This window comes from Erpetoichthys calabaricus, chromosome 10 (assembly GCF_900747795.2).
Source record: "Erpetoichthys calabaricus chromosome 10, fErpCal1.3, whole genome shotgun sequence".
In the NCBI taxonomy this organism is placed as follows: domain Eukaryota; kingdom Metazoa; phylum Chordata; class Cladistia; order Polypteriformes; family Polypteridae; genus Erpetoichthys; species Erpetoichthys calabaricus.
Genome location: NC_041403.2, coordinates 5,687,806 through 5,710,527, shown reverse-complemented (window position 1 = coordinate 5,710,527; position 22,722 = coordinate 5,687,806). Strand labels below are relative to the sequence as shown.

The 22,722-nt window shown below is 42.4% G+C and overlaps 1 protein-coding gene across 1 annotated transcript in view; it reads left to right on the top strand.

The window, feature by feature from the left end:
- The window catches only part of LOC114658649 (cytochrome P450 2J2-like), a 36,597-nt gene extending 14,078 nt beyond the window's left edge, over positions 1 to 22,519 (top strand). Inside the window, exons 5-9 of the mRNA XM_028810676.2 lie at positions 2,970 to 3,146; positions 10,586 to 10,727; positions 16,898 to 17,085; positions 17,445 to 17,586; positions 22,322 to 22,519. Of these exons, the coding sequence (XP_028666509.2) occupies positions 2,970 to 3,146; positions 10,586 to 10,727; positions 16,898 to 17,085; positions 17,445 to 17,586; positions 22,322 to 22,509 (837 nt within the window). The 3' untranslated portion in view covers positions 22,510 to 22,519. The remainder of the gene's footprint in view (positions 1 to 2,969; positions 3,147 to 10,585; positions 10,728 to 16,897; positions 17,086 to 17,444; positions 17,587 to 22,321) is intronic.
- Positions 22,520 to 22,722: the final 203 nt, after the last annotated feature.

The following is a 22,722-nucleotide window of genomic DNA, read 5'->3' as shown; positions in this document are numbered from 1 at the left end:
AAATCATCAAGAGACACAAAGTGGTTGATGGGAATTGTAATCTCCAGAATGACTTTTGTACAAGGTTACAGTCAAGATGAAGAGGGATGAGGGGGTAATATATATTAAATATTGATGTATATTTAATATATTAATGTATATTAAATACCTTTCTTACTGCATCTTTTGTGCAAACTCGACTACACTCACAGCCACAGAGCCTGTCAAGTACTTGTTAAACACGTCAAGCATTGCTGAAGTTTGCTTCTTTCCCTTTGCAGCTACAGACAGACTTCATTTGCCTAAACTTGGCACACCCCATTTCCCTGTCCAATCTCAGTCAGCTCTGTGCTAAAATGGGGTAAACCAAGCATAAGAATGTCCTACTTGCTAGAGCATCAACAACAAATACCATAAGTAAAATTAAAAAAAAAGTGTCGGCTAGTTTTTGTTTATCTACAACATCACCAAATTTCAATCAAATGTGACCAGGCATTTATAAGATTTTGGGTATTTAGTTTTTTTTCCCCTCTAAATATTAATATACAGTGCATCCAGAAAGTATTCACAGTGCATCACTTTTTCCACATTTTGTTACGTTACAGCCTTATTACAAAATGGATTCAATTCATTTTTTTCCTCAGAATTCTACACACAACACCCCATAATAACAACGTGAAAAAAGTTTACTTGAGGTTTTTCCAAATTTATTAAAAATAAAAAAAACTGAGAAATCCCATGTCCATAAGTATTCACAACCTTCGCTCAATACTTTGTCGATGCACTTTTGGCAGCAATTCCAGCCTCAAGTCTTGTTGAATATGATGCCACAAGCTTGGCACACCTATCCTTGGCCAGTTTCGCCCATTCCTCTTTGCAGCACCTCTCAAGCTCCATCAGGTTGGATGGGAAGCGTCGGTGCACAGCCATTTTAAGATCTCTCCAGAGATGTTCAATCAGATTCAAGTCTGGGCTCTGGCTGGGCCACTCAAGGACATTCACAGAGTTGTCCTGAAGCCACTCCTTTGATATCTTGGCTGTGTGCTTAGGGTTGTTGTCCTGCTGAAAGATGAACCGTCGCCCCAGTCTGAGGTCAAGAGCGCTCTGGAGAAGGTTTTCATCCAGGATGTCTCTGTACATTGCTGCAGTCATCTTTCCCTTTATCCTGACTAGTCTCCCAGTTCCTGCTGCTGAAAAACATCCCCACAGCATGATGCTGCCATCACCATGCTTCACTGTAGGGATGGTATTGGCCTGCTGATGAGCGGTGCCTGGTTTCCTCCAAACGTGATGCCTGGCATTCACACCAAAGAGTTCAATCTTTGTCTCATCAGACCAGAGAATTTTCTTTCTCATGGTCTGAGAGTCCTTCAGGTGTCTTTTGGCAAACTCCAGGCTGGCTGCCATGTGCCTTTTACTAAGGAGTGGCTTCCGTCTGGCCACTCTACCATACAGGCCTGATTGGTGCATTGCTGCAGAGATGGTTGTCCTTCTGGAAGGTTCTCCTCTCTCTACAGAGGACCTCTGGAGCTCTGACAGAGTGACCATCGGGTTCTTGGTCACCTCCCTGACTAAGGCCCTTCTCCCCCGATCACTCAGTTTAGATGGCCGGCCAGCTCTAGGAAGAGTCCTGGTGGTTTCGAACTTCTTCCACTTACGGATGATGGAAGCCACTGTGCTCATTGGGACCTTCAAAGCAGCAGAAAGTTTTCTGTAACCTTCCCCAGATTTGTGCCTCGAGACAATCCTGTCTCGGAGGTCTACAGACAATTCCTTTGACTTCATGCTTGGTTTGTGCTCTGACATGAACTGTCAACTGTGGGACCTTATATAGACAGGTGTGTGCCTTTCCAAATCATGTCCAGTCAACTGAATTTACCACAGGTGGACTCCAATGAAGCTGCAGAAACATCTCAAGGATGATCATGGGAAACAGGATGGACCTGAGCTCAATTTTGAGCTTCATGGCAACGGCTGTGAATACTTATGTACATGTGCTTTCTCAGTGTTTTTATTTTTAATAAATTTGCAAAAATCTCAAGTAAACTTTTTTCACATTGTCATTATGGGGTGTTGTGTGTAGAATTCTGACGAAAAAATGAATTTAATCCATTTTGGAATAAGGCTGTAACATAACAAAATGTGGAGAAAGTGATGTGCTGTGAATACTTTCCAGATGTACTGTATATATATGTATATGCGTGGAGTTTGCATGTTCTCCCCGTGTCTGCGTGGGTTTCCTCCCACAGTCCAAAGACATGCAGGTTAGGTGGATTGGCGATTCTAAATTGTCCCTAGTGTGTGCTTGGTGTGTGGGTGTGTGGGTGTGTTTGTGTGTGTCCTGAGGTGGGCTGGCACCCTGCCCGGGATTGGTTCCTGCCTTGTGCCCTGTGTTGGCTGGGATTGGCTCCAGCAGACCCCCTGACCCTGTGTTCGGATTCAGCTGGTTGGAAAATGGATGGATGGACATATATACTGTATATGTGTGTGTGTATGTATATACATACATATGTCACAAGTTTGCGTCAGTTTCTCAGGAGCTCCGTCCGGAAGCTCTTGCCAAAAATAATACCTGCTTCCTGGAAGCCTGGGCTTTAATGGAGAGTGAACTAAAAAGGGTAGAGTCAGTCAGTGGGAGATTTCTTGAGATTGTGGGGAGAGAGGAGATGACAATGTTAGTAACAGTGCCCCGTCTCTTACTGGGGTGTACTCACATACCTCGACAGAGCCTGTAAGGAGTGCCTTTGATCACAAGTGTCACCACTGCTGCAGAAATTCTCATAATTCCCAAAAAACAGTGATATAAAAAAAAAGAAAAATGGAATTCCATACATGTCCCATTGTCACTATGACAAAACAAAGCTGCAATGTCCAGCCATATCAATCCTGCCCTGAATGCATTAATTATAAAAGGACTCTTACACAACTGTTTACTGACAAGTGAAATGATCCCAACAAGAAGTTAATTTCCCTCTTTTGTTTCCTTTTAGGTTTACAATGCGTTTCCCAGGATTATGAGGTACTTACCAGGGCGTCACAATGAGCTTTTCTCAGTTTATGGCAAAGTTCTGGATTTTCTGAGAGATGAAATCAGAAATCATAAGAAGGACTTGGACCCAGCATCCCCTCGCGATTACATTGACACCTACCTCTTGGAAATCGAGAAGGTCAGTTTTCTGTCATGTGTACCTCTGCCAGAATTACAGGAGATGAAAGCATGGAAACTAAGAAAGCTCGAACTTCAGAAATATCGCCGAAAAGCGAGGAGAGTGACAGCAATGCAGTGTAATACCTTCAGTGCCCCCAATAGTGTTTTGGACAAAGACCTCTTTTTTTCTTGATTCCCTCCTCTGCTCTACAGTTTAAAATGACAAATCAAAAAAGTCCAACGTGATTAAAGTGCAAGCTGCAGACTTTCACTTAAGGGGATCTGCAAACATTGCAACACTTTTGTGACAATTGGCATCTCAGGTGTTTGTGATTCCTCAGGTGGGTTTCATGGCTTCATATGACACCTCCACTTGCTTCTTCCCTTTGGAGTCTGTAGTTGACATTGTTCATCTTGAGGACAATTGTTGTGTGGGTAGTGGGTATAGCGGCACTAAGATTCACACCGCTGCAAGTACGGTGATTTATGTATTTTTTCGGTGTTGACCCAGGGAACACACCCAGCCTTGACCTGACTCGCACCCCTCACACACACAGACACAAGGAACCAAAGGGCTTGAACAATAACCCAAATGAGTATACTAAATAAAAAAATAGAAGGAAAAATCAAACTAAACGTTAAACCAAACCAAACCCTCCCCAGCTACCCAATCGGTGATCACAAAAATAACTCGAAACGGAAAGAACAACAAACACGATAGACACAAAAGACAAAGTCCATAACCCAGTCCAATATACAGCTGTGACAGATGTTGTGAAATGAAGGAGACAATGACGATCCAGAAAAACAGCTGGCTGTAAGTAATGTAGAGACAGTCCTACCAGTATTCATGACGTGGCAAGAAGTGGTGAGATTTGGGAACACTCCCTTTGACGAAGCACAGTGATAAGTCCGACTCACTGCTCGCACGACAGGCAGGCGCAAGACAGTCCACACATCCATATAGAGGCGATCATCCAGGAAAAGATGATAATCTACATGTGGCGGTACAGTTGACAAGACAAACGGGTGAACTCGGACACTTTTACTGTATTGCCGGCTTCCTTTTAAATCTCCCACTGACTGGTCTTGTCCCCATCTGTCCCCTCCCTCTCCTCAGATGTCCACTCAGTGCCATAGTGGGGACTTCCAGGAGATGCTACAAATGAAAGTCAAAGAAGCCATTATGAGGCTAAAAAACAGGAATCAAGCCATTAGCCCTTTAACCGCCAACTCCCTAAATATTCCCCACGCCGGGCGAAATTTGAACAATTTTCGTTTTTTTACTTTTTTACATTTATTCAAGCAGTATTTACCACTAAATGTTGTGCAAGTTCTAGAAATGGGCAAACGCGTAATAAAACACAAAAATGTACATTTTCTCAGGCTTCTGGATTTAGTGTCTACTACAAACCGGAACAGTCAAAAGCTATCGAAGTAGTTCGGTCAATCATAGTTTCATTCCCAGTATTTGAGTTTGCTGTGTCACAGGCCAAAGCAGGGAAATGCACAAAGTCCTGGATTGCTGGGACACTTTGAGCAGAAGGTCTTGATGTCTCTACGCTGACCCTTCTTTGAACATACACGACAGCGTGCCTGTGGCTTGGTCCAAGTTGTTGTTGGTTCGAGTTGGTCCGGAAAGTGACGTTCTGTGAGCCTCACCACTGCCTCTACTCTTTCTGCATGTTGTTCCTCACCAGAGAAAATGAAGTCTGCAATGATGTCATGTTCAAACTGCAGAAATGTTTTTGTGCCTCCATTTTTCTGGTACAAAATGTGAGCATTCAGCATTGCCATTTGGAGCAGATGAACTGATAACTTTTTATACCACTTCATAGTTTTTCTTGCAGCTGAATAGGGTTCCAATACTTGGTCCTGCTTGTCAACAGCACCCATGTTGCTGTTATATTCAATGATGCATTGTGGCTTGTAACGGACATCAGTAGGTGATGGGCGTCCTCTTCTGCGGGGAGCCTCCTGCACAGACTCATTGTGCTGAGTTGTTAGCATGTGAACATCTTTCTTGTCTCGAAATTTCAGGCACAGCAATGGGCCACTGCAGTATGCAATGTGCTGACCCGGTGCTGGTGCTGAATTGCGAACTTCTGGAGGGACCCTGTTAGAACGAATTGTGCCACATGCTGTAGTTTTACGATCATGAAGGTAATGGAACAGCCTACAACTGGAGTACCAGTTATCAATCCAAATGGTGTACCCATTGTCCAATAGTGTTAGGGCAAGGTACACAACAATTTTCTCTGAAAGTCCAAAGTCCTTACATTCGTCTGTCAACACTGCTGAAATACTACTCATAGGATCCTCTTTGCCAGTGTATACACGAAATCTATAAATGTAACCTGAATTCTCAGCTAAGCAAAACATCTTCATACCAAACCGTGCCCTTTTCAATGGTAGATACTGTCGAAACTGTAAGCGGCCCTTCCACAACGATAAACTTTCATCAACTGCAACTGACGGGCCTGGTACGTAGGGCAACTGAAATGTTTCAAATAAATGGTCAATCAAAGGACGTAGCTTGAACAAGCGGTCACGGTTTGGATCTTTCTTATCTGGCTCATTGCTGTTGTCATTCAAATGAAAGAATTTCAGCAGCAAAGAGAATCAATTACGTTTCATGATAGCTGCAAAAATAGGTGTTGCATACATAGGATCTGTAGACCAGTACATCTCAATATCTGGTTTTCTGATTATGCCCATCAACATCAAAATCCCAATGAATTTTTTCATTTCGTTTTCATCAGTGTCTACCCAAGCATGAACACGGGAATGTGGAGGTAAATTGGGATTTTTCTCAATAAACTGTGCTGCATACAGATTTGTTTGATGAACAAAATGTCTGATCAAGTCAGGTGACACAAACAGCTCATAAAACTGCTCAGCAGTGTAATTGTTTACATCAACAGTAAATCCACACGTTGCCTCAAACGGATGCAGAAATGGTAGTTCACCACGGGCAGCAGTCCAGTTGAGATGCTGGGGATACACCCACTCATCGCCATCATCCGATGCGTCGTCATTCACAGTATCATGCAGCGCACGTTGCTGATCATCATTGTCGCTAAAATCTTCTTCAGAACTGCTAAAATCGTGATCAGAATTATTGTCCAAACTCGCCTGCAAAACCTCACTTGAAGTCAGTTTACGTTTCGCCATATTCACAGCTGTCACTTCTGAATCACAAAGTAAACAATGGTTATCACGTGTCCAGCAAAGAAAAATTTTCCAACCAATACAACCACAGAGTTGTCGAAATACAATGTAGTAATAATACCCATGCCAAACCGTCAGTTATACTACGCACCAGGCATTCACATAACCACAGGCAAATGTGCCGGATAATTCCAGCAGTATGGCGTCAGCAATAACGCTACGATGCCAGATATATCCGGCACAGGGCGGTTAAGAGGTTAGAGACATCAGTAAAATCTTAGGATGACTGAAATTAACTGTCTGGAATATCACGAAGAAGAAAGAATGCACTGGTGAACTCAATAATCACAGTGTGACTGGTGGGCTAAGGAAGACCTCCACTGCACTGCTGATGACAGAGGATTCCTCAATATGGTAAAGAAAAAGCCCCCCAACGCCTGTCTGACAGACCAGAAACATCTTCATGGGGCAGAGGTGGACGTGTCAGAGACGTTTTGTAAACTTTCCTGTAGGTACTTTCCGGCAAATTCTTCTGGAACCGCAGACTTTCATTTTAGGGTGTTTGCATACATTTCGGACACAGTATGTAGAAGTGGCAACACTTTTTATTCATTTTCTCCCCACAGTAACTGTGGGACGGCAACTCTGTTGGTCATCATTTGATATGAGGCTTAACTACCAGCACTCCATTTGTCCAGTGTGGTGTTCAATAAGAAAGAGAAATGATGGCAAAAACAAGCAGAAGGCAATAAGTAAGGGAATCAACCAAGGAACAAGGAAAAGGAGATATTTATGATATATAGTAGTGAAACTGAAAAAAGAAGATGTAAATATTAGACGAATACATGATACAAACTGAAGAAGGAGAATATTCTCACGCTTATGAAACATGGAAGCAGATGTAACTCACGTCCATCGATATTGTGTTTCTGTCAGTGGTCATATAAGGAATATGAAACAGATTAGGAGACGGGGAAAGTTACTTTGTTAGGAACTAAAAAAAACAGAAATACAGGATGTAAGAGAATCAAAAGACAACTACAGGGAGATTCACTCAAAACAGGCCCTGAATATTCTGTTGTAAATTCCTGAACCAAAAAAATCCACTCTGTACCTTGACGTATGTGTAATCGATTGCATTACATGCGATGCTGGAAGTGGTTTCCATTTTCTGCCAGACACATTTCAATGCGGCGCTCCATGTTCCTAAACGTATTGGCAAGCATCTCGTGAGGGTAGGAAATGGCAGCAATTTCACGTTGGAAGTTTTCCTTCAAATTTTCCACAGTGCAAGGCTTGTTCTGATAGACTTTTACTTTAAGCAGACCCCAAAGGAAGAAGTGTGGTGGTGCCAGATCCGGTGAACGTGGTGGGCAAAGCCCCTTTGAAATGACCCTGTTGCCGAAGAACGACTCCATTTCTGCCATGTTCCTTGCCGATGTGTGACACGTTTCTCCATCTGGCTGGAATTAACCTTCCACGAACTCACGATCATCCAGTTGATTCTGACATTGCTTAAACGAATTGGTGACCCAATAGGTTTGCACCATGAAGACGTGCTGCTCAATACAGTACACCACCATCCTGCTGAGAAGTCGAGTGACTGAGTGAAGGGGTACGGGTGGTATGCACCCAGAAGTTGCAAACGGAGATTAAACATCGCAATGGCCATCCGGCACCAACCTCATCGCTCTGATGCAGGGGCATCCGAGCTTGTTTGCATCTCCATATACTGAGGAGCACATTGCACGTTGTTTCGTTCAGATTGCTTCATCCTAGCGAATCTCCCTGTATAAAGAGTTGGGTACCAGCCTGGTAACCCCTGTGATAAAATATCAGGCAGCAGACTGAAAAAGGTCTGGGGATGGCCACCCCGTATACTGAAAAAACAGCAAAGTAAAGGAAACACGTTTTACAAAGCAGAGTTCACAATTCAACTGGCTAACAAACTGAGACTGCTCTATAAATATGGTGTGTAGGAGGAAGAGGTGGAGTCAGGACAACCGGAACTGGAACTGATGTGGCAGGGGAAGGGAATTCTGGGTAGAGGAAATGATGTCATCAGGGTGGGCTGGAAGTGATGTCAGAAGGGGGCGGGGTGGATCAATGGTGATGTCACTTTGAGTCAGGGTCTTTGGTTGTGCTGCAGAGAAATAAGAGGGGAGAGGGTTAGGAGAGAGCGCCAACCCCTGATCTGGCTGACAGATACCACAATTTGAGCCTGTAAACCAGGGGTGTCCAACTCCGGTCCTGGTGGGCCACAGTGGCTGCAGGTTTTCATTGTAGCCATGTTCTTAATTAGTGAGCTGTTTTTGCTGCTGATTAACTTGTCCTTTTAATGCATGTCACTGCTCAATGCTGATTACTTGTAACACCAAATTGGTTGATTAGCTCATTAAGCCTTGAACTTCATAGACAGGTGTGTCCAATCATGAGATGTAAAGGTATTTAAGGTGGTCAATTGCAAGTTGTGCTTCCTTCCCTTTGACTCTCCTCTGAAGAGTGACAGCATGGGATCCTCAAAGCAACTCTCCAAAGATCTGAAAACAAAGATTGTTCAGTCTCCTGGTTTAGGGGAAGGCTTCAAAAAGCCATCTCAGAGATTTAAACTGTAAGTTTCAACTGAAAGGAATGGAATCAGGAAATGGAAGGCCACAGGCACAGTTGCTGTTAAACCAGCAGGTCTGGCAGGCCAAGAAAAATACAGGAGCGGCATATGAGCAGGATTGTGGGAATGGTGACAGACAACCCACAGATCACCTCCAAAGACCTGCAAGAACATCTTGCTGCAGATGGTGTACCTGTACATCGTTTTACAATTCAGCGCAATTTGCACGTAAAACATCTGTATAGTAGGGTGATGAGAAAGAAGCCCTTTCTACACTCACGCCACAAACAGAGTCGCTTGTTGTATGCCAATGCTCATTTAGACAAGCCAGATTCATTTTGGAACAAAGTGCTTTGGACTGATGAGACAAAAATTGAGTTATTTGGTCAAAACAAAAAGCACTTTGCATGGCGGAACAAGAACACTGCATTTGAAGAAAAACACCTGCTACCTACTGTCAAATTTGGTGGAGGATCCATCATGCTGTGGGGCTGTGTGGCCAGTTCAGGGACTGGGGCCCTTGTTAAAGTCAAGGGACAGATGAATTCAACCCAATATCAACAAAGTTTTCAGGATAATGTTCAAGCATCAGTCACAAAGTTGAAGTGATGCAGGGGTTGGATATTCCAACAAGACAATGACGCAAAACACAAAGGCATTAATGTAGAGGGAGAAGTACAATGTTCTGGAATGGCCGTCACAGTCCCCTGACTTGTATATCAACGAAAATCTAAGGGATGATTTGAAGCAGGCTATCCATGCTCGGCAGCCATCAAATTGAACTGAACTGGAGAGATTTTGTATGGAAGAATGGTCAGAAATACCTCCATCCAGAATCCAGACAATCACCGAAGGCTATAGGGAAGACAGCGTCTAGAGGCTGTTAGATTTACAAAAGGAGGCTCAACTAAGTATTGATGTCATATCTCTGTTGGGGTGCCCACATTTATGCACCTGTCTAATTTTGTTTTGATGCATATTGCATATTTTCTGTTAATCCAATAAACATAATGTTCCTGCTGAAATACAACTGTGTCCATAAGACATGTCAGATATTAAAATGAAGTTGCTACTTTGAAAGTTCAGCCAATGAGAAACAAAAATCCAAAGAATTAAGAGGGGTTCCCAAACTTTATCATATGACTGTATGTCCTGTTTTACTGGGTGTGCATATTCAGGACATTGTTTAAAAAAGTATTTCATGCACTACAGAATACATTCCAAGTGATGGGTGACATTAACGCTGAGGTCTGTGATGCTTACTTAGATTTCAACGCCCCTTCCACAGGTGGCACAGCTGGTATTTGATTAACTCAGCAACAAATGAATTTGGATTCTTGTGGTTCGGCAATGTGCTGTTTGTGCCTGAAATGGATTCATATTTATTGTGTATGACACTCGTGTCATTATGTAGAGTGAAGGACACTATCTATGATAATGTAAGAGAGTGCCATGTGATGGTTATCAAATTGAAAGTTGTTTTATTAAGAATAAATATCCCTCATCTATTTGCTGGTGTAGTGGATGATTGTTTTAACAGGTTGGCAATTTGAATTATATAATGAGAAGAAGGAGCTGCTAAAGATAATGCATTTCAAACTGTTTGAATGTTTCCATTAAAAAAATCCAAGTAGTGCTGTATGTGACAATAAAGACATAACATTTTGTGTTTTCGTCAGCGCAAAGACGACCCTGCAGCTGCATTCACCGAAGAGGCTCTGTGCTCAAACACCTTAGACCTGTTTATGGCTGGAAGCGAAACGACTTCCACAACCCTGCGCTGGGCTCTGCTCTTCATGGTTCTAAACCCACAAATACAGGGTGAGTGCATTTTCAAATATCCCATGATCCTCCACTTCAGGGTGCCCTCTTTACATAGGGAGCTTTGAATCTGTGTCCTTTATAGGGGATGATACTTGACTTGATTGCTTTATGAGTCGAGTGAGTGGCTTTTCACCAATATGACTGGATAGTGTGCTGCAGACAATAAATGGCAGCCATCAGTGGTAATGGAGTGGCTGCCCTTTGTTACTCCCCAATGTATGTAGGCTATTGGCCATTGTTAACACCCACTTCGGGTCACCACACATCCGGACGCTTTGGCAGAGTTAAAGATGCTAAGATTTGCTTTGGGTGTGACGAGGATAGACAGGATTAGAAATGAGGACATTAGAGGGTCAGCTCAGGTGGGTCGGTTGGGAGACAAAGTCAGAGAGGCGAGATTGTGTTGGTGTGGACATGTGCAGAGGAGAGATCAGGGGTATATTGGGAGAAGGGTGCTAAGGATAGAGTTGCCAGGAAAGAGAATAGGAGGAAGGTCTAAGAGAAGGTTTATGGATGTGGTGAGAGTGGACATGCAGGTGATGGGTGTAACAGAACAAGATGATGAGGACAGAAAGATATGGAAGAAGATGATCCTCTGTGGCAACCCCTAATGGTGGCAGCCAGAAGAAGAAGAAGAAGAATGTGGCAAATCTCATTATTGAATAACAAATGATAAGTTGCCATACTGTGTGGTTTCTAATTGTTAGGAAAGAGACCTGGAGAGTTTGGCCCTTCATGGGACACGCAGACTTTGGGGGCAGAGGACTTGCTAACCGTCTCTCTGCACCTGAGACCGCCTTTAAGTCATTCTATTAAAGTCTTTCTATTATATAGTGCCTCCCATGTCTATCTATCTATCTATCTATCTATCTATCTATCTATCTATCTATCTATCTATCTATCTATCTATCTATCTATCTATCTATCTATCTATCTATCTATCTATCTTTTTGCTTTTCGTCCACACTATCCCTGAAAATGAAGACTTTCACAAAAACTCTTCAGACCTGGATACTTCGTAAATGCAAAGTCAGCATTTTGGTGTGTTTGAACATAAGTGCAGTTTTCTGAAAACGATATTCTAATTGAGCTCTGATTGGTTTGGGCTTATTTCATGTCCCTTTCCTGACTGGATCCTGCTCGTTATAACTGCTCATTCCCTGAATGGTCGACGTAAGGGTCATTAAAGTGTTGCTTTCCATTGTGCTTGTTATACTATTTACCTGTATGCATCTAAATTGCGTTTTGTAAAGTTTGAATGCTGCATACATATTTGAAAAGCAAAATATTTACTTGTCGCTGCAGTTTTGCATTAAATCCTGTCGCCAGCAGCGTCACCATTGTAATGAAAAATTCAGAAAATACGGTGAAAATCAGATCTCTTATCAACGTTTATTGCTTAAAAGTTAATCTGCTCAGTAAGGAGGCACGTGTTTCACAGAAAAATTAGTAACAAGATGATTAACACAGTGGCGAGTGTAGAATGCAGCCAAGATCACAGAACAGATAGAGATACATGAAAGCAATTTAGTAAAGCGACGATATAGACACATTATTTATTTATTTATTTAACATGTTGGGCAGCACGGTGACACAGTGGTAGCGCTGCTGCCTCACAGTTTGGAGACCTGGGTTCGCTTCCCGGGTCTTCTCTGGGTGGAGTTTGCATGTCTGGCATTTAGCACACAGCTCCTTCCAGATACGCTCGCTCTTAAGCAGAAGTGCAAACAAATGGGCAAGCTATGAACACAGTGGTTCGCCATAGAAACTGAGTGTAGCAAACTAGAAATACATTCAACTTACTTCCCTTCGAAGATATCCGGCACCGCTATGAGCACTGAAACCTCTGGAGCCTTGGTACATCCATCTACAGTCTAAAGATGACTCATGAAAAGTGTTCTTCATGGAAGAGTTGTAGCCAAAAAGTCCTTCTTCAGAGGTGGAAATAAAGTTAAGCGGCTCACCAGCACCCAAGGAAAACTGAGAGCAGGTGTCCTTGACTAAGGGGTCCAAATTTGAAAATAACAGTTGTAATAAAAGCCAGTTTGTCTCTGGCTTTTGCCCATCCCTATATATATATATTGTCACACACGTGTGTTTAGGAGACAACTAAAGGGCTTGATTCTAGGGAAATCCTGCCAACTACGCCACTGTAACAAGAACGACCATAAGACATTGAGAAGGCTTGGCGCAGCCACCCGTATAATTTTTCCCGCCTGCAGAAGTGATTCAGAAGAACAGACATGTTCACACATGTGAGTCCAAAACAGAACTGATTTAATATAAACAAGATGGCGGCTTTAAAGGCCAGTAAGGGAAGTGATGTCATCAGGGCCGGAACCGGAAGTGATGTTGTTGGCTGCCCCAGAGCTGGGCGGGATTTCCATAGAATGGTCTGTAAGAGATCAAGAGAGAGAATTAGTCCACTTCATCACCCCCTGGTCCGTACTCAAGCCCTTTAGTTGTCTCCTAAACATGCGTGTGGGACAATATGAATGTGTATATATATATATATATATATATATCCATCCATCCATCCATTTTCCAACCCGCTAAATCCGAACACAGGGTCACGGGGGTCTGCTGGAGCCAATCCCAGCCAACACAGGGCACAAGGCAGGAACCAATCCTGGGCAGAGTGCCAACCCACCGCAGGACATATATATATATATATATATATATATATATAGCGGATGCTAGGGGTCGCAGTTGCCCCCGTTGAACCCACCAGACAGATGTCCCAGACACACGTGTAAAACACCAAGAAGATTTTAATAATAATTTCTTCAATAAAGTGCCCAAAGCACCGCACCTTTCACAATTCTCAGTAAACAATAATAAGAACAATAATCATCAATACAACAATCCTTCAACTCGCAGCAGATCCGTCACACTCCCACTCAACTCCGGCTCGGTCTGCTGGGGTTTCCCATAGTCCTTTTATACTTCGTGACACGGAAGTATTTCTTCTCTGGGTCACCATCACATCTTCCTTTATCAAGCGTCCCGGAAGTACTGCGGGCTTCTGTCCTTGTGACCCCGAAGCACTTCCGGGTTGACGTCCTCGTAACATCCCCCTGGTTCTTTGTGAGCTCCCCCTGGCGACACCCACGGCACCCAACAGGGCTGAGGATACGGACTCCATGTGCCATGCTGCCCTGCCGGAATCCGAGGAGCCATTTCTATCCAGGGGAGCTGCCATCTAGCATTCCAGGTGGATGTAGTGTCACGAAAAGTCTGTTTTCTTTCATGGAGAGACGTCCCGAATGGACTGAAATGCCAGCCATTCACCACAATATATATTAAGAAAGAACACAGACAATTGTGAAGTATTGGGGCACCCATAAGCAAACCCCATATGATTTACACAAAAAGCGGATTATAAACATATTGAAAAGAAAACATCATTACAGATGAAAGTCTCCAAGCAGACTAGTTCAAGATGACTGTTGTGATGTGAAATTTTGCATATAAGTTGGTAAATATTTTGTATGCCTTTATTTGTAACTTAGACAAAGCAATGTAATATTAGTATTACATTACTGATTATAGCAGCAATGATTTGATGGTTTAGGAACCCCTTTCTCCCCTTTTAGGACTGAGTCCCTTTGTAATTTTATGACAGGATTGAGCGAAATGCCTCAAACAAGTCTGGCTAATATTTCTCTGCAGGACTCCCAGACAACCCCCCACAGGAATGCCAGGCTGTCTAACTGCCAAGCGTACCTTAACATATGGTTTTGGAGGGAAGGTGTGAAGGTGTTCTGTCCCCCCATTAGTCTGAAGTAAGTAAGTAATTGGCTTGTATCAAAAGCTTTGAAGTACTACTACGCCCTATTGGTTCTAGGGCTTGGACAGAAAACCTAAAAGTTTGCTTGCTTTACCCAGCTCTCTCTTTTTACCAAACTGATGAAAGACCATCACACCATGAACTGAGAAGGACAACACAATGAAGAGCACAGCTTGGCAGCCATATTGAGACTGGCAAGCATCCTGTTCTGAAGAAAGCTGACCACAAATGAGGCCTTAACGAGAGACATTTTAAGTAGCTGTTTTGTCTTGGTAGAGAAATATATTGCCTGCCTCAATATGGCTGCCGAGTTGTGCTCTCCATTGTGTTGTCTTCTTCAGTTCATGGTGTGATGGTCTTCATCAGTTTGGTAAGAGAGATATGCTTCTTCATCATATGTTGGTTAGTAAGAGAGAGAGAATGTGGTTGAACAAGCAGATTTACAGATTCTCTGTCCAACCCCTACAGGCAATAGGACATCATGGGACTTAAAAGCTTCTGATAGAAGCAGCCATGCTTCAGACCAATGGGGCAAAGAAAATCTTAACACCTGCCACCCCAAAGACCATATGTTGAGCTAAAGTTTCCTTGCAGGGGTTGAAAGACTTTAGCAGAGAAACACCCCCCAAATCCTGTCATAAAATTCAAAGAGACTCAGTCATAAAGGAGGTGGACACACGAATGCCTCTCACCAAAGTAACACTAAATTACATTGCTTTGCCTAAATTACAAATAAAGACATGCAAAATATTTATCAAGTTATATGCAAAATCATACATAACAAACAGTAATTTCCAAGTCTGTGTGCCACCGGAAACTACACATCAACATTTATCAGGTTGTATGGTTGCCAAAATTCAAATGTACTTTGCATATCTATATATATAATTCACTAAGTCCATGGCAAGCAAGACGCACGCAAGATTGAGCCCCGCCCACCAACAATTCACTAAGCAGCCGACCATGGCACACGCACGACAACAATTCCCGCGACAATGATAGCATTTGCCAAGAATGTTTTAATTAATCAAAAACGAAAGTCAGAGGTTCGAAGAAGATCGCATACCGTCATAGTTCCGACCATAAACGATGCCGACTGGCGATTCCCATGACCCGCCGGGCAGCCATTACTCCCACTGGCATGCTTCCGCCTAAAGTCAAACTTAAAATTGGTTCAGTCGTCATGCTTCTCAGAGACCTCATGCCAGCAAGAAGTCTCTGTAAAGGCACTTGACTGACTGTTCTCAGCATTCACCGCAATGTACTGGAGTGTAAAACAATCGCAGCTGCTACCTCACAAACTGTCCTTATTCCCCGGATTTGCCTGACCCCATCAGATTCAAATTTGCCTTTTACTTTTACATGCAGACAATTTCCTGTTAGATTGGCCTTTGCAATTCAAAAAGATATGCCTGTATCTGCCAAAACCAGTTTTCAGTCACGGACAATTGTATGTCGCTCTCTCCAGAGTTCCATCTTTTCATTCACTCACAGCCGTATCCTCAAACCCACCCCATTTGGACAACTGTGTCATTCAGGAAGTGTTCACCTATCAATAAATAATTATGCGGCGTATGCTATGCCGCGGGTTGGCTAGTTGTTATTATTTATTAATATTATCGATAATACAGTATTTAAGGTGAAACTTAACTCCTGCTTGTCTTTTACTACACCTAATTGCCTGAGGTTATACATGTAGAAGGGAAGGTGGGGAGAAGTTATATGGTACAATGCCTTATAAACTGTGGGAACTCTGTGAGATTTGAGGCATTCTGACAAAGGCTAAATATTAATAATACAAAAGGGGAAAGGAGAGTCATAGAGAACTCTACCAAGACAAAATAATGACGGAGTTTCTGCTGATAAGGACTACCAGCAGGAAGAGGCGGGTGCACCGTAAGTGACGTCAAGGGTGGTAAACCCATCAATCTTCTGGTCTGCAGAGGGAGGAGGAGATAAGGTGTTAGTCAATAGAATCCTCTTGTGTTCTGGCAGGAAATTACCATAAACCTTTGGTTTAGTAAAAGCTTCAATCTCTAACAAATATATTCCCAGGCACTGGATATACCAGATAGAAATCAGCACAATGTCCCTGTTGCTTACTGGTTTTCTTTGGGTGTCCCAGTTTCCACCCACATCTAACTGATGAATGCAATGGCACTATCTTTCTTTAGAAATAGATCTTCACTCCTTTCAGGGTTTTTCCTGCTTAATGCCCAGTGCTGCCTGCACAGAATCTCAGTAAAACTGTTCATGGATAGATGAATGTATAAATGAAATTGCTGAAGTTTTATCTGCTTGATGGGATAAGTGTGACTTGGATAACGTACAAATGATCTCCTTGTCATATGCCGCTCTCGGTTCTCTTTCATACCAGAGAAAGTCCAAGCTGAGATTGACAGTGTATTGAGCCAAACTCATCTGCCATCGATGGAGGACAAAATCAACCTGCCGCACACCGAGGCAGTCATTCACGAGATCCAGAGGATGGGTGACATTGTCCCTCTGAACCTTTTTAAAATGACAGTGGAGGACATGACAATTGGAGGATACGTAATTCCAAAGGTGATGTCATAAAATAATTAAATCAAATACTCTGTAGACTAAAATTTAATTTCACTCATGTTGCATTTGTTTTTCTGGGCCCACTGAGGCTGCTAAGAAGCTGAGTGTCTATTAATAAATGGCCTAACAATGGATGTCTCTCTAGGCCATATTTTACCTCCGCTGTCGTTTATTTTGTATTTGATGGATGTTGAAGAAGAATTTTTAAAACTGCAATTCTTCTGAACCACAATGTGAAATGATATTCACATTTAAACATCAACATATATTTTAATAAAACTGTATTTGTACTCTTGCATGTTCTTTTGCACTCATGTCTTTTTGGCGGCATGTAAAGTGACTGCTGTTTTTGTCTTTAGGATACGGCCGTGGTCATTAATCTGAACTCGATCCTCAAAGACAAGAGCGAGTGGGAGACCCCCAACACTTTCAATCCTGCCCACTTTCTCACTCCTGATGGGAAGTTCCGGCGAAGGGAGGCCTTTATGCCTTTCTCTGCTGGTAATGTAAATTTTATTTTTGCATTCATTAAATGGAGATGAGGCTTCTGTTTTTTTTTTTTTCAAATAAGAATAACCTCCTTGTGCTTCTTAATTTTGTGTGCTTACCATGGTCTTCTTGCACGTTTACTGTCTTAATGACGAATAGAAATCTTGTTCATGAACAATGTCTGGCCATCTGTACCCTCTTACTGTATATGTTAGTCAGATGTTCCCATCATTTTCTACGCCCCTCATTCCCTACAAAGTAACATCACATCTGAAGATGAAGAAGTCAAATTTCTCATTTTTGAACCACAGACAGTACTGCGGGTGAACAAACTGAAGTAAAAAAATAAGCTTTTAACTCAGTGCATAAAATGGTAACTTAAATTAAATTTAAGTTACTTTTATAAATCTCCATAATCTTGGAGATGTGTTCCCTGTGAAGATTAGACACTCAATTGGCGATCCAGGGGTTGAATTCTCCTGCAAAGCATCAAGCACTGCGAGGAAATGACACACATTAGAACATTAGAACAATCTAAACAAGAACAGGCCATTCAACCCAGCAAGGCTCGCCAGTCCTATCCACTTAATTCTTCTAACATAATATCAAGTTGAGTTTTGAAAGTCCCTAGTGTACCACACTACTCATTCACTTATTCCAAGTGTCTGTGGTTCACTGTGGGAAGAAAAACCTCCTAACGTTTGTGTGAAATTCACCCTTAACAAGTTTCCAACTGTGTCCCCGTGTTCTTGATGAACTCATTTTACAATAACAGTCTCAATCCACTGGACTAATTCCCTTCATAATTTTAAACACTTCAATCAGGTCACCTCTTAATCTTCTTTTGTTTAAACTGTAAAGGCTCAGCTCTTTTATTCTTTCCTCATAACTCATCCCCTGTAGTCCTGGAATCAGCCTAGTCGCTCTTCTCTGGACCTTCTCTAGTGTTACTATGTCTTTATGGGGACCAAAACTGCACCCAGGACTCCAGATGAGGCCTCACCAGTGTGGTATAAATCTTGAGCAGAACCTCCTGTGACTTGTACTGCACACATCAAGGCGCTATATAACCTGACATTCTGTTAGCCTTCTTAAAGGCTTCTGAACACTGTCTGCCACTTGATAGTTACGAGTCCACTATGACTCCTAAATCCTTCTCATAAGGTGGACTCTGGATTTTCAGATCTCCCATTGTGTATTCAAACCTAACCTTAAATTTACTGACATTAAATTTCATCTGCCACAAATCTGATTATCTGCTAATCTACCTATCTTGGTATCATTTCCACCCGGGGGAGTAAACGTTAACACTATACAAGATTATAGACTGTTATACCTGCCTCGCACTCTCCACCTTGCATTTTTTAACTTGCACTGCTTTTTTTATTGCTCTTTAATTAATATTGTTTTTATCAGTATGCTGCTGCTAGAGTATGTGAATGTCCCCTTGGGATTAATAAAGTATCTATCTATCTATCTATCTATCTATCTATCTATCTATCTATCTATCTATCTATCTATCTATCTATCTATCTATCTATCTATCTATCTATCTATCATCTGCAAACTTAGCCAGCTTGTTACTGATAGATAGATAGATAGATAGATAGATAGATAGATAGATAGATAGATAGATAGATAGATAGATAGATAGATAGATAGATAGATAGATAGATACTTTATTAATCCCAATGGGAAATTCACATTCTCCAGCAGCAGCATACTGATACAATAAATAATATTAAATTAAAGAAAGATAATAATGCAGGTGAAAAACAGACAATAACTTTGTATAATGTTAAATGTTAACGTTTACCCCCCCGGGTGGAATTGGAGAGTCGCATAGTTTGGGGGAGGAACGATCTCCTCAATCTGTCTGTAGAGCAGGACAGAGACAGCAGTCTGTCGCTGAAGCTGCTCTTCTGTCTGGAGATGATACTATTTAGTGGATGCAGTGGATTCTCCATAATTGATAGGAGCCTGCTGAGCGCCCTTCGCTCTGCCACAGATGTTAAACTGTCCAGCTCCATGCCAACAATAGAGCCTATATTCCTTATATTCCTGTCCAAATCATTTATGGATATTAAAAATAGCAGCAAGCCCTAGCACTGCCCCCTGCTGGTCACCACTCTTAATTCTGATGAGGTTCCTCACACCATCACCCTCTGCTTCCTGTGTCTGAGCCAATTCTGCACCCATCTAGAAACATCACCCTGAACTGCCACTTCTTTTAGTTTGACGGCCAACCTCTCATGTGGTCGCCTTATCAAATGCTTTCTGATTGTTACGATAAATAATCTTATCTGCTCCACTTTGATCGTACCCTTTTGTTACATCCTGCAGCATGTTAGTAAAACATGACGTCCCTCTTCTGAACCCATGCTGACTGTTCGGTAAAACTCCTGTTCTTGCCATGTGCTGCTCAATTTTATCCTTAGTAATTCCTTCCATTAATCTTCCTGTGATGCATGTTAAGCTTACTGGGCTATAGTGGCTTGCATGTGCCCGGTCACCCATTTTATGTAACAGGATAATATTTGCCATTTTCCAATGCTTTGGAATTTTCCCCAGCGTGCAGTAACTTCCTAAAAACAGTTTTTATCTGTACTCGCTAGCCTCCTTAAGAACCCGAGGATAAATATTGTCTGGTCCTGGTAATTTTGTGGATTTCAGCCTATTTAATCTGAGCAGCACTTCTCCCTCTACAATTACTAAATCCTTCAGTACATCCTTAGTAGTCCCTGTTATCACTCAGCAGTTATCCACTTCTTACTCGTGAAGACCTCAGAAAAATGCAAATTTAGAGTTTTCCGCTATTTCACTGTCTTTATCTTTAAATTCCCCTTTACTAATCCTGATGCAGTTCACCTCCTCCTTGACTGTTCTTTTACTACTAAAATACTGAAAGACTTTCTTTATCTCGTTTTTCTGCTATATTCCTCCCCAACTGTCCTTTAGTCTCTCTAATAACCTTCCTAATGGTTGCCCTCATGTTCTCATACGCCCTATGATTCACTTTAGAGTTATTAGTGTGGAAGCTGGCCCGGACACAGACAGGCGGACAGCGATGGTTCTCCCAACACACGTTTATTATACATAACTATTTACAACAGTGCACACACAACCCCAAAACTCCCCCAAAGTCCAAGCCTCAACAAAATGCCTCACTCTCTTCAGGCCGCCTCTTTTCCTCTCCTCCCGAGCTCTGTCCTTCTCCTCTCCCGACTCCAGCAATCGAATGGACGGAGGCAGCCCCTTTTATAATCACCCGGATGTGCTCCAGGTGCCTCCCAATAATCTTCCACTGGCACTCCCCCAGTGTGGCGGAAGTACCGGCTGCGCACCTGGAAGCACTCCGGGTGTCTCTGGTCATCTTCCCCCCAACACTTCTGGGTGTGGCGGAAGTACTGAGGACCAGGGCTCTCCAGGCATTGGGGTGCCCCCTGGCAGTGACCACAGGCCCCTATAGGGTTGAGCTTCCAAGCTCAGTTCCCGTGGTCCCCAAAGGGCGGTCACCCCCTCGTGGTCTGGAGGAGGCGTAAGCCCTCCTTCGGTCCTCCTGGACGTTCCGGCTGAGTACCACCCATAGCCACTCACCACATTAGTATTATATGCTTTTTTCATCTGGATTTTTTTTTCCTTTGCAGCTTCTTTTTAACTCCTTTTTAACCCACAACAGGGACTTTTTAAATTTCCTATTAATTCCAATTTTAGGTCTGTACCTGTCCTGCATTACAAGTAAAACATTTTTAAATCTGTTCCACTGCTCCTCGACTGTCTCCACACTTAAAAGCTTTTCCCAGTCTATACTCCTTAGACTTTGATGCATCTGCTCAAAATTTGCCCTTCCAAAATTAAACTTAACAGTTTTAGTCTTTGCATCCTCACTCTTACCAAACACTGATAATCGTATTATATTATGGTCACTTGACCTTAGTGGTTCAATCACCTCTACACCCTCAATTCTGTCCTGATTATTACAAAATACAATCTCAACACTGAAGATGTTTTGGGGACTGAAGTGAAGCAACAGGTGCCGGCGCACCGCTTAGCAATGAAACCCAATCGACGACCTTTGTCTCTCCCCACTGATAACACCTGCGCTGCACTTCAAAAACAGTTAATATTGCTGCACTACTGTCAAGACCACCAGCAGGTGAGATGTGCTGAGATGTGTTGCATCCATTTCAGTCCCCTTTGCCCCCTACCCTAGCAAAAATGTCCATCATAATCTCAAAATCAGTGACATTTTGCGACCAGGGCTTGCACAGAAGTCAATACTAGAGCTCGATCTTCTCTACAGATGAGTATAAGGTCCAAATTCCTTTCTCTTAATAAACATTATTTGCCTTTAAGAACGCTGCACCCAAGACAAGGAACCCACGAGAATGCGTGTTTCTGCACATCATTCACATTTGTGAGCATAATGCTTGATTCTTTTCACGTCACAGAACAGGAGCACTAACTTATAAATGGCCTACAAGCGATGGCACATTGCAAGACACCGAGTGCACCACGAGAAAGTCTGACAGCACACCTCACTCAAAATGAGCAAATCACAATGCAGCCTTCCTCTTCATCGCACCCCTTGAAATGCCATCTCTCACCCCAGGTTGGGAATCCCTGTAGTTAAGGCCCACATAAAGATTTACTTATTAGCCACATCTGAATTGTAATTTGAATCTAGAAAAATCATTATTACTGAATTTTTATTATTATTATTATTTATTTATTTATTTTTTTTCAGGAAAGCGATCCTGTCTGGGAGAACCACTGGCAAGAGTTGAGCTCTTTCTCTTTTTTACATGTCTCCTGCAAAAGTTCACCTTTTGTGCCCCTGAAGGGACAAACCTGACATTGGATTCTATAAGTGGCCTTACACGTGCGCCTGTGCCACACAAAATCTGTGCCATCCCTCGTCATCAAGCTGCTTGAGATTGGTTTTCTTGCGTTACTGTTTGAGGCATCAAAATACTTTTATGAAAATCTACTTTTCTTCCTTTTTACATATTCATATATATGCAAGTTGAATAATCTAATTTCTTACTTATTAATGCCGCATTAAAATGATTTAAGTTAGTTTGTCAACTGCAGTCTAACACTGAATATCAGTAGAGTGACAGCCCACCACCAGACGTATTAAGGCTT